Source organism: Drosophila arizonae, chromosome 2, assembly GCF_054131065.1.
Source record: "Drosophila arizonae isolate 15081-1271.41 chromosome 2, UAZ_ARI_1.0, whole genome shotgun sequence".
Classification (NCBI taxonomy): Eukaryota; Metazoa; Arthropoda; class Insecta; order Diptera; family Drosophilidae; genus Drosophila; species Drosophila arizonae.
The window spans coordinates 787075-800128 of NC_142922.1; the positions used below are offsets into that span (position 1 = coordinate 787075).

The 13054-nt window shown below is 41.3% G+C and overlaps 1 protein-coding gene across 1 annotated transcript in view; it reads left to right on the forward strand.

The window, feature by feature from the left end:
- The window catches only part of TkR99D (Tachykinin-like receptor at 99D), a 50166-nt gene that overhangs the window by 3471 nt on the left and 33641 nt on the right, over window positions 1–13054 (forward strand). The window contains exons 2-3 of the mRNA XM_018019222.2: window positions 1551–1704; window positions 9318–9475. Coding sequence (XP_017874711.1) covers window positions 9439–9475 — 37 coding nt within the window. The 5' untranslated portion in view covers window positions 1551–1704; window positions 9318–9438. The remainder of the gene's footprint in view (window positions 1–1550; window positions 1705–9317; window positions 9476–13054) is intronic.

Consider the following 13054-nt stretch of genomic DNA (forward strand, 5'->3'; position numbering starts at 1 on the left):
AGACCTGTAAATCCATTTGTATATACATATATCTGAGCGCTTCTATTTTTGGCTTAGGCAGCATGGCCTTTGGCCTGGAGCTTTATTGGCTTATTGCTTTGGCTGAACTTTGTTAGCCAAGAGAGGCATTGGAAAATGTTGCAAATTCTTGTTGTTGCCGTTGCCTTTGTTGTCAGCTCAGCCCACAGGTTCCCACAGGTAACAGGCAGGTGCGCGTCACTACTGTTGTTGTTGTTCCTGTTGCTCTTGGCAGTAAAATCCCAGCTTTGAAATGTTAGAGTCAAATGCCTGATGCTCGGTGGCTGCGGATGTGTGTGTGGGTGTGTGCGTGATGGCCTCTGCCTGTGTGTGTGTTTGTTATGCTCTCCCTTGTTAACGAGAGTCAATGATATTAACCAATCAAGTGTGTTAATTGCACCATAATTGGTCAGAAAACTGTCAATAACAACAGCAACAGCAACGACAACAGCAACAACAACAACAACAACAACATCGATGCTGGAGCAGATCCATAAATGCGTTATTAATGCATTTGCTTCTCTATGCATGAGAGCTGCAACCACACACAGCACACCTCGCACATCCACACACACACATACACTCACACATATCCTGACACTCACACACACACACACATAGACACACACACTTGCAGATGCAGTCAGGCAGTCAGCAATTCATGAATTCATGGGAAAATGCAAACCAGTAAAAGTGCTCGAGATGAGACTGCTCGACTAGAAGATACCCTGAGCCCTGCGAGGAGCTGATATATGATATATGCTTATTAACAGTTTCTTTTATAGACTTTTATCATTATTAAGAAAATGAAATGAGCCGGGAACTTTCCAAGAGTCTATCCTTTGTCTCTTACGACATCGCTGAGGGATCGAAGGGTACGGTTATTTCAACTCCGCTCTTTGCGTTAATCAAGCATATATACACTTGTTACATACATTTTCACAAAATGAGTATACCCTGTTTGCCCATTTGCAGTGGGTATAACCCATTTTCAGGGTGTAAATAAAAACATTATACTCCATTATACCTTTCATATTTCTCAATGGAGTCAGCGTGTAAAAAGCGGGAGTGCCTCGCCTGTACTTCCACCTGCGTCGGTTTTCTTACCTGAATGGATACGTTTACTCTCACAGAGCTGCAGAGCCAATTAATGCGGGCGTCTGCTATGCATATGCACTGAAACACATACACGCACACGGACGCAATCATAAACGCCATCTACAGTGCACTTTGTGCAGCAGCAGCATCGCTTATAGCACAATTTATAGACACCCCACTATCAGAATTAGTCTGATTGAACTTGGGTTCTAGTTGTACGATCTTCATGAAATTGCCGTCGTACATAAGATTTAATTGTCATATATTTAGACCACTCAAATGCTTGAGCTTTCAATTCTTCACTACTTGAAATAAGTTATAGTTAAGGAATTTAAATCAATAGGTATTATTCTATATTCCGATTACCGATTAGAGCTGAGCTAATATATATTTCAACTAATATTCTCACGTTTCTACATTTCTTATATCTACAGGGCATACAAATATACAATTCCAATAGAGCTTGAATCGTATTGATGGATGGTTATTTAGGCCAAATACATTAATCCCCAGAAATGCGTAAGGACAACAGGCAATAGCAGGAGTAGCAGGAGCAGCAGCTGCAAACGGTTTAGCCCATGGATAAATGTGAGTATTAGCAGGATAACGGACAAAGCCAGCAAAGGCAATGACAAATTCTTCTTCTTCTTCACCTTCCTATATATGTATATACATACATCGAATATCTATGCTTTAATGAATTGATAGAAAGTCTTGAAGCTTAAATAGAATACATAATTTTAGAAATTATTATTAAACTGCCCTTTGGCACAGTTAAATGTGACATCTACCTTTCTTTAAGCTAATACACCCCTTACCATCCTCCTGCCTAGGGAACCTGAGAATGCGAGCCGTGAAGCTGGCCCGAAAAGCGTTTTCAAATTTGTCAATACCTGAACTGATTTGCTCAATACCTGATTAAAGGATAGGCTGCCCACATTGTCACGCGTGTGTGTGTGTGTGTGGGCGGGGGTGGGGGTGGGGGTAGGCGCTCGTGCGGGCGGGCGTGGCTGCAACAGTTAATTAAAACTTTTGCAGTGTTGCGAAAAAAGAGCGAAGCGAAACCGCAAACAAAGACTAAATTAGAGCAAGAGCACCGCCACGAGCTTTCAACTAAACCGCAGATCCCGAGACAGCCAAGCACCCCTCAGCCTCTCCTCTCGCCCCGAAGCAGCCACCCCCACCGACTCCTTTGTTATGCTTCAGCTGCGCGACTTGATTTCGTGCGTAAAACTTTTTGCACGCGCATTTGAATTTGGCTTTAATGCAATTAAATTGTTTAATTTCAAAGAAACACAAAATTCGCTCGACACAGCGCGTGGCGGAAAGGGGCGGGGGTAGCTACCCCCAGCAAGGGGATGTCAAAGAATTTGAGACATTAATCTAACTGTCGAGGTAGAGAGAGGCCTTAGACTCAAAAAGTATTTGCATTGAAAAGGCATTGAACAGAAGACTTTGAGCTCGACAAAAGGCAGCTGCTGAATAGGTGTGTGTATGTATATATGTGTGTGTGTTTGTATAAATTCAAGTTATAATAGCAATATTGCTGGAGGTGCTCATTTTTGACAAGGAATATCTGAAGTATATTATATATGAAATATATTATTAGCATTTCTTTCAAAGTTCAAATAGAAGCCAAGCCAAGTAGGCTACCAGCGGGCTCAACTGACTGAGCCAATACTCGCTCACATTGCAAAATATAGTTAAGATTAATAGTACCCTGCGTTTTTCATAATATTTATAACTGGGAGATAAACTTGGAGGTCTTCGCCTCAAGTCGGTCGGTCTAGAGCCTAGAGTCTGCCTTGCCACGCCCCTTAAAGTTGTGTAACTATTTTCCATTTCAGTTAATGCTGAGCTGCTCTTCACCTGTGAGTAACTACTAGTAACTGCTAGGGAATACTCAGAGCGCTCCCTAGGTGAATGACCTACAGCGATCTATGCTGAACTGATTGCTTCTCCTCCGAATAGATAATAATCCTCGTCTGTTGTGATGGCTTACTACGGCAAATAATTTTAGATGGTGTTTTTCGTAAGCTCCTCACTTTTAAATTTTGGAATTTCCAATCTTCTGCTTGATCCAGACTTTGGGGACCTTACAGTAATTCGTCAATTGCGTTATATATGTATATATACATATGTACATGCTCTCTAGCACTCGTAGAGAGAGAACAGACGAAAATAGACATAAAGTCAATATACTTGCCTCACACTTGCCGAACGGGCATTGAAATCTTGCCGAAAGAGTAAACAAATAAACATTGTGAAAAAGGTTTTGCAGCAAACATAATAGACACACCAAAATACACACGCACACACATACACGCGCTTACGCACACACACACACGCAAGCAGAATGACAGCTAGTGACACATTTGATGATGCTGTCTGTATGTACATATGTATGTGTGCCTATGTCTGTATGTGTGTGTGTGTGTTCCTCTGTGTGTGCTAAAAGTCAAGTTAGACTAGAGACAATTCGTTCGTCCTTGCAGTGAGCTGTGAAATTGAATGTCGAGTGATGTAACGAGCGGAGCCCGCTCAGCACACATAAATTATGCTATCTCTTTTCAATATTTGTTGGTGGCAACAGATGGTTGGACACGGCGTATGCGGCGTATGCGTAATATTTCAACACAAGATGAAGATATTTGTATTCAAATGTGTATGCACAGATATTGAAATCATAATTCGTCTATTGACTAATGCTAAGCAGCCAAGGGGCAGCTTTAAATTAAGTTAAATGATTAACTGGAGGAAAGCCAAAATGACTAAGTCAAATGACTAAGCCTAAGCATGACTAATCGAGGATTGCCTCTAGCTGCAGCAATCGAGACGAAAGTTTTCCCAACCAAGTCAGACAGGCACTCATTCCCATATATGAATAGTACTGGGCCATAAATTACAAAATGGCGGAAGTACATTTGACATTAAGTTTAACAAGCGGATGTCAACTCAGCTGCGCAGCCAAGTTGATTTAATCCTGTAATATCATGCAAATTGAGCTCTGATGGCCATGGAGAGCAGCAGGAGACGGAGCTGAGCCCATAATGAATATATGCATATATATGTATATGATCTGTTGAAGTACATATCTACATAAATCAATATCCTTAGGCGGTCATACTCCAGTCGTGAGTCGTGAGTCAAAGCTGTTCGCTTTGCCAGAGAACGGGCAGGAGTCTTCTTGGTATAATTATGTCATTATGCAAATAGCAATAGATACACATACACACACACACACACAGACCTCATGTCAGCACTATAGTGCTCTCACTGTCAGACCCAGGCTCCACAGGACTTGATAGCTCTGTTAGACTATTCAGAACTAATGAAGGAATGGAAGACTATGAAATTTCTATTGCTCATAATATTATATGTTCTTTATTACTTAACACACGAAATATACATGTGTTTATGTATATTACTATATATCTCTCTCTGCCAGAGCAGCCTATCTGCCTCTGTCTATTACTTTTCTCCGTCCGTCCGTCTGTCTATCTGGCAGTGTGCTTGTAAGTTACTCTCTCGGTCTGTCAGTCTGTCTGTCATCCGCCTGCGTCTTTAAAGCTCTTTCCGTAACTCTCATTCTCGCTGTCCCACATTCCTTCAATCTGTCTGATGATTTGTCTGTCATGCAGTATGTCTGTCAGTCCCTCTGTTTCTCAGTCCGTCTGTCCTTCTGTCTTTCTAGTTGTCAGTCTGTTCATCTGGCCATATCTCTCTATTCAACTAGCTGTTTTTCAGCTGGTCTATTGTATCTCGGTCCCTTTTCTCTGTCTGTCCAGCTGTTGCCCTGTCCATCCATCTGATCATGTCCTTCTGTCCTCACTGTCTGTTGGCTGTCTATCCGTCTCTCTCTCTGTCCTTAGGTCTGTCTGTCTGTCTGGCTGGCTGGCTGGCCATATGCCTGTCTCCTTGCCCGCTTCCCTTCTCCTCTGTCCGTCTGTCCATCTGTCGTCTGCTTGCCTGCTTAGCTTTGCTCTTTCCGTCGATCTGATTATATTTCTCTGTACACTTGAATGCTTTTTCTGCAAGTTGCTCTGCCCTCTTTCTCTTTCTCTCTCTCACTTTTTCTCTTTCTCTCTTCCGAGGTGTCTGTCATCAGTCTGTTTGGCCATATGTTTATCATTTGTTCTTTTCCCTTGTTAATCTCTCTGTCTGTCTGCCTAGCTGTTTGTAGCTTGTTTCGTTCTGCTTAAGTGCATTTCACGACGAGAACTGTTTAGGCTATGAATGTAAATGCACTTTAATGTCGAACATAGTGAAAAGCTATCCTTAAATAATTCATAAGCTTTTAAAGCATTCAACATTAAACGCGAAACTCATTTATGTGAGTATAGATATAATTTAGATGGAATGGGAAGTGGAAGGAGTTGGGGAGGGGCATATGTGTGTCTGTGTGTATGTCAAATGTATATGCGTGTGTATGTGTGTGAATGTCTTTGGTCTTCTCACAAAGCAAAGTCCAACAAATCAACAATGACAGAGTATAATTGTAGAGTATTAGCCAGTTGGGCATGCCCAATCGATAGCCTCTGATGCTGATCCACCGTTAATTTGGCAACGTTCTTCGATAGGTTGCTTCAAAGGCAAATGACACGCAAATCCCGCGCGGCTTTCGCTGTATTTCAATTCGGCAGCCCTAAAAGTATGCAGCAACTTTTTGCGCCCATTCAAAGAGTCATTTACTTTAATATATATACAAACAAAAAAAAAAAAAAAAAAAAATTTACTTTAAATGGCAGCCACACACACACGCACACACATGTGAAGTGCTGTTGTGTGCGAGCAGATGAGGCGGACGTGGCAGCGAAATTAACCTGTTCGTGACAATGCGTCACGAAACAGCGAACGGGCGAGCATCCAGCAGGAGACGCCAATAAGTAGGCAACACTTTTTGCCTCTTTCTCTTTTGCCGCTTTTAAACAACATTCTTTGCATTCCTCAACAGAGCTAAAGAAATTGTATTAAACTACACCTGTGCCTCGCCTTCTCCCCCCTTTCTCTCTCTCCCCCTCTCTTTTGAAAGTTTCACGTTTGTAAGCTCATTCATGTTGTGAGAAATGAGTATATTGAATTGTGGAGCTATTTACTTCCCTTTCCCTTTCTATTTGTATGGAGTTATTCGTAAATATCTTTATTTTATATAGTACTACGATTTTTAATACCTTGGTGGGTCTCTTGCAATTCTAAGCTAAGCTAAAAATAGCATATTCACAGTTACACAGCCTGACGTCAGCATCATTATTAAATTTGTCTTTAAACTCAATTCACGTCGAATTTAAAGGACAAATTCTATTTGCCATGAAATCCACCTGACTGGACCGTAAATGAGGTGAGCGAGTTACGCTTGAGTTGGACTTGGAGTGGGCTCCTCCTGCTCCTGCTGCTCCTGCTGCTGCTGCTCCTGCCAAATTGAATTGTTGTTGCTTGAAATTGTGAGCTGAATGAGAGTGCTCTAGTCGGTTAAGCACGACCTATTCTTTTGTTGTAGGCATTTCTATTTGTAGTAGGCAAAAGATTGGTAAATTAATGACGCAAGAGAAAGGGTTAATCGGGGAGAGCGAGAGAGAAGGAGAGAAAGAGAGACAGTTAAGAGAATATGACTTAGTAAAATTCAGACATAAAACATGAATCTCGGAGTAACAGATAAATTATGTGAAAAAGAACAATCATAATTATTAGTAAATAAACCTGAGTAAGATAATAAGTCTAATAATAGTTCCACAATTGAAGAACAATGGAAGATCTAGTAGAACAAGACAGAGTGAAGGCTAGACCTTAGAAAGAGAAGAAATGGATTCTCCCAAACTAAATGTAAATGTATGAATAAAGTAATTATAATATCTATAACTTATACACTTTATACACACACACACACACATATATATATTGTGAATAATTTGTGTGAAAGCTTCATTTGTTGACATTTTGTTAAAACACACTTGCAATGATTGCTCATAAAGTTCATAAGGCTGAGGGCGGGGCATGGCGCAGGGCTTTGTGATGAACGAGTTTGCTGTGTGGCCGCCCGGAAAAGTGGAAAAAAGTGGAAAACGGGCGACGTCTGGGCGTCGCTGGGCCTCGACACAAAATGCGACCGACATTAATAAGCATAAAATCTGTCTGGGCGAACGCCCCAAAAACAACAAAAATCCAATTCACAAGCCAAAGAAGAAGAAGAAGCAGCAGCAGCAGATGAGATGCATTAACAAGTGTAAGAGACAGAGAGAGAGAGAGATGAGTGTGTGCGAAAGAGATGGAGCGAGAGTAAGTGAAGGCATCTAGTAAATATCTAAGCAAAGTATCTTAGCGAGTGTAGAGCATTTGGCCAAAGTCGCCTCATTTACATGCAGGGAATACCCACCCGCCCTCTTCCTCTCGCGGCTGTACCTCTGGGCCTTAACCTCAGAGGTGCCCGGAGAAGGGTTTGACAGCCGTGCCAAGCAGCCAAAGGATGCCCCGAACAGCAAGATGAAAATGGATTTCGAGTGTTCGCGCATAATTTCACAAAGTGCTCGCTTCGTGTCACGCGCCTCACGCCACTCGCCACGCGCCACACGCCACGCCTCAACTTTAGTTATTATTTATATTCTCGCCTTTATGTTTATTTTCATTTTCTACAATTTTTGTCATCAACTGTTTCTTTTCATATGCCCGCTCACGGCGAGCGAGTATATTGGCTTCTTGCAATGTTTGTGCCCCTATTCTCATATCTTAGAGAGTATAAATGTGAGCTCTTCTTTTTTTATCTTCTTTTCTCTATGGATTTGAGCGAGTATTATACAGTCAGTCAAATTTATTCTGCTCTTCTTTCTTTTTGGGCTAGATTATCCCTTTCATAAGCTTCTTATTTCTTACCTTATCTACAGATGTGATCTTTTCTCATTTCTTCTCTTGTCAAATTATGGGCGAGTATTATACAGTCAGTATATGCTCTATTGTTATTTTTCATCAGCTTTTTCGTTCTTTATACTTATGATTAGGTCTTCCATTCTCTTCCCTTCTCAGTTTGTGAGCGAGTATTATGCGGTCAGTAGATCTATTTCAGTTCTTTTTCATCAGTCTTTTCTTTCTTTATGTCTTTGGTTTGCCGTTAAAGGCGCCTCGTTCGCTGTCTCAATTGCAGTGCATTATGCTGGCTGTGGAATAAATTATCATATCGTCTCGATGGGGCGAGTCGGCCGTGCCAGACTCTGGGCTAAGCCCCTTCTTATTAACCTATTTGCGCTGTTTCGCGCAGTTGGCAATAAAATTTATGATCTACGCAGATTTCTTCAGATGCCTCATTTACTGCAGCGCATGCAAAATCTTTGCTGACAAAATGTTTCAATCGAGTTTTCCACACATTTTGCTATCGCTGTCGTCGATTTTTTGTAAAGTGGGTATATGCGGCTTGTCTAAAGATATGTAGCAGGAAAATATATTAAGCATCCATGATGTATATATACCCAAATAGTAGTTTAGTCAGTGCCAAACTGACCTTGTTTGCCTTCCAACTTGAAAGCTTTCGATTTCTATTATGTTCATTCTAAAACTTCTAAAACTTCTTTTAGGTATAGAGGCGGAAGAAGAAATATAACGGCTTTCTGCATTGTCTTTCATTTCTGTTCACTATTATTATGTAAGCGGGATACTTGGAGTATGAACATAAAGTATTTTGCGGTTATAGAAGCTAGAGAGATTTTGGCAAATACTCATTCAACAAGCGCAAAAAGAGTATATTGGTTCATCTTTGTGAAGACTTGAAATTAGATATAAAGTTCACTTGGATATACCCCATTCATGTATTGGAAAATTATGTATTATTTATTTATTTCTATTTTGATTTGATTTGGATTTGATGTTTTTCTGCAGATCAGTCAAATACGTAAATAGATAACAGAAGTATATTTATAGATAAAACTGTGACAATCTGTTTTAGCACTGTCCTTCGCTGCAAATAGATCTATAAAGCATATGATGGTAGTAGGAAATATTTTCTTTTCAATTGGGCATTAGGCATTAGTCAGTCATACTCGTTTGTAATGTCTATAAGTGATATCTGGGTGGCTTATGTTATTATTATGTTATTTGCCTGAGGGTATCTTAAAGTCAATACCACCCTGCCAGTTTGTGATTGTTTGTTTCTGTCTTTGCTTGCTTTCTCGCTCACTCCTAGGCGTAATTTCTTTTAAATTATCCTTTTTAAATTCCAGGCGCTGCGCCGTCTACTGTAAATCTGGCGGCCAAATTGCTTCGCTGTTTCGTTATTAGAAAGCAAAGGGCGACAGAGAGCGCGAGAGAGAGAGAGGGAGAGAGCACGAATGGAGCAATGGAATGGAGAGCTGCTTTGAGGGATTGACGAGCCCTTTAGGTAAGTTAGTTCCCTATAGAAGCATGCAACAAAGTTGGGCAAGCGAAAGAGTAAATAGACTCTTAATTTGTGCGCGCTTCGATGAAGTTTGCCGAAAAGTTCATCTCGAGCCGAGCTAAAGAGTTTTTTTCCTCGTTTCTTGCTCAGAGCATCAAAAGAAATATGGTACAAACCGAAAAGGCAGGAAATATGAAAGAAGTTTGGAATTGTAATTACATATATAAAGGAAGGAAAAAAAAAAAATAATATATATATATATAGCATGTATATAAATATTTAGAGAGAGTGAAATTTTTATACCCTGAACCCATTGAAAATGGGAAATCAGGGTATAATGGTTTTGTGAAAAGTATGTAACAGGCAGAAGGAATCATCGCAGACCCCATAAAGTATATATATTCCTGATCAGCACGACGAGCTGAGTCGATATAGCCCTGTCCGTCTGTCCGTCCGTCCGTCCGTCCGTCCGTCCGTCCGTCCGTCCGTCCGTCCGTCCGTCCGTCCGTCCGTATGAGCAAAAGAATCTCAGAAGATATAAGAGCTAGAGAGCTGAAATTTGGCATGCATACTCGTGTATACCATAGGCAGTACAAGTTTGCTTTATTTTTTCGATAACTCGTCCGATAACTTTTTTATCGAGAATAATCGAATAATAGACTTGGTTTTTTCAGCCTAATTTTAACACTTTTAGACCTGGAGACTTCAAATTTGGGTTGTATATAAAATTAATGGATACAAAGATTTTGTAATTTACAGATTTTGGATACCACGCCCCCTTCTCCCCCAATTTGTAAAAAACGCATTTCAAGTACTAGAGTCTTGTGCTTTGGAATGTACACATATTTTAACCATATGATTACGCTCTGAAAGTTTCATTAAGATCGTATGTCTACAAAAGAAATTATTCAACAAATAAATTCTCATAATATTGCCCACATTGCAGCGCAGCCCAAGCGCAGTCGCTGCTAACTGCGCAGTCAGCAGAGCGCGTGCTGATAAGTGCATGTGTATGTATGTGTGCATAAAAAAAGTCCAGACTGATTAGAATATCAGCTTGGAGGGTTCAGGGTATCTCCTAGTCGAGCAGTCTCGACTGGAGCCTTCTTACTTGTTTCCTTTTGCTGGCATTGTCCAGCAAATTAAAATGTAATAAATCTGTCCTCAACTTGGCAGTGTTGACCCAAATTACATTTTTGTATACCCTGAATCCAAGGATAATGGGTTAACAGGGCGTATTTGTTACGTGCATGGGTGGGAAAAAGGTAAAAGTGGGCGTGATTAAAGTCTAAGGCTTGATTAGTGTGTTAAGCACCTGTACGCTCGTCAATCTCGTGAACTACCAAAGCTAGTGAGTTGAGCTTTGGCATGAACTCACATTTGAAGGTCACAATTATATACAGGAAATTTCATTTTGATCGCACAGCTAGAACCCAAGTTACATCTAGCTACTCATAGTAGAGGGCTTGAACAATCGCTGCTGTAGGTGGCGCCAGAAGACCGATAGTTGAGCATGCCCCACTAGCGCACTCTCATTAGTTGAGCAGCTGTTGTCTTGGCTTGTCTGTGCAGGAATGTGCGTGGAATGCGGATGTCCTGTCGCAGTCCTTGCGGCTCATCCAGCGAGTCCAGCGCTGTCAACTGTGGCCCCCGAAGGCCTTTCAGTCCGTGCGCAAGGGCAAAGTTTTTATTGCCGGGCAATTGGAGTTTGGCCACGTTTGTTTGCCGCAGGACGTTTGCTCCTTGCGCCCCATCGGTGTCATCTCCTTTTGTCTCCATTGTCAACGCCGTTGCGAAAGCCACAGATTTGTTTTGCGTCCGAACTTTCGCCTGTACTTCGACATGGCCTGAAGGATTTTTGTCCTTTAATTGAATTCAGTAAACGAGTTAAAGACTTTAATTTTGCCCTCCAGCCGTGGGTATTACAGCTAGGCCAAGAGATGTTAAGAGATTGTCCTTGCTACTTGCATAAAATACATTTGTATTTTCATACATGTGTGTGTGTGTGTATAAGAAACTAATATGGATAGCTCTTTGTTGCCATGTAATAAGAGCTGAATGCCAAAACTCGATATGAAGTTTGCCTAATGTGGACAAGGTCTGCGGCCAACTCCAACTGATTTTCTGCTTATTGCTGTACTCAATTATCTTCGTGTAGACCATCTGGCACGGTGTTTGTCGTCCCCTGACTACCCTTTCTCAGAAATTCGTTAGTTTCGGGTTAGATGGATGGATGGATGGCAATGGATTTATCCAGTTCAGGCGGATGAGCTTACACACTAATGAATAGAGGAAGGACATGAGGAGAGACTTATCCGACTTATCCGCTAGACTTTTGGACGAATTGGAGGTAGAGCTTGAAAAACTGATGAACGGTTGAGCGGATAGATTTGAGGATTTGCAGATAAATAGGTTAAGTAGGCTAAATGAACTCATCTGTCTGTAAGGTATGTCAACATAAACCTTATATAGCTTGAATTGCTTTTACAGCAAGTTTCTCAACTAGCAAAAGTCCCCTGCTCTCACACTTAAGCGACTTATCTTAATGAGTATCCGACAGTAGAGTTCAGAGATTTCGCATTTCAGTTTATTTATTGTGCAATTGCTAACGGAAATTGTTTTACAGCGAGAGATTCGATGCATTTTCTAGATGGGTCCAGCTCGCTTAGTTTCCATTGAGCCGAGCTGGGATGCCCAACGGTCGGTCGGCCGTTTCCGCAGTCGTAAAGTAGATCATCGTTAAGCTAATTTCGGGCGGCGTGCATAATGCATTAGATGGCGAACCGGAATAGGAAAAAAGGGTTATTTTACAGCCATTTGGGGGCTGAGCCCAATGGCACCTTTGCGCCGGTGCCAGGCGACGTGCGACCCAGTCACACTCCCCCAGCTGCGCCGGGTCCTAAAGGAAGGCATCTTTTGAGCTTGATTACAGATGTTAATGCCAGCTGGAAACTGGCAACCGGCAGCTGGCAACTGGAAACTAAACCGAATATCTAACTAATGCGAGCTGTCTTTAGGACAGCATAATGAAGTGAGCTACAGTTGCTTAAAGGTCTTTTCTATTCTCTGGGTTCTGGCACACCTCAAGTTGCATGTTACGAGTCTCGAGACTCGAGTCCAACCAGACACAATCAGCTCTCTGCAAACTAGTTTCAGGCACATCGCAATCTACGTATGCACAATTCAAATCAAAGTTTTTGCTTCATAAATCATGTTTTTTCATGGTTGTTCTCTTTGTCTCTCTCTCTCTCTCTCTCTCTCTGACACTCACCCACATGTGTTTGCTCTAGGTATGCCCTTTGCTGGGTATATCGGATTTTGTCTGAACTACGCCTTGAAGATCCTGTTTCTATGAGTACGTAGATTTTATCAACTTTTTGCCTGACTTGGTATTGGCAACTAAGCTTTGCAAACTACCCTCGTTGCAGTCGGATTAGGGGACACACTTTTATATAGTTTGAGAAGATAATTTTATAATTGAGGATATGTTCCTTCTTCTTCTTCTGCTTCTTCTTTGCCTTTGTTTCCTTACCTTCATTTACTTAAGATATTCATAAACATTTTTCAACATTTATAAAAATA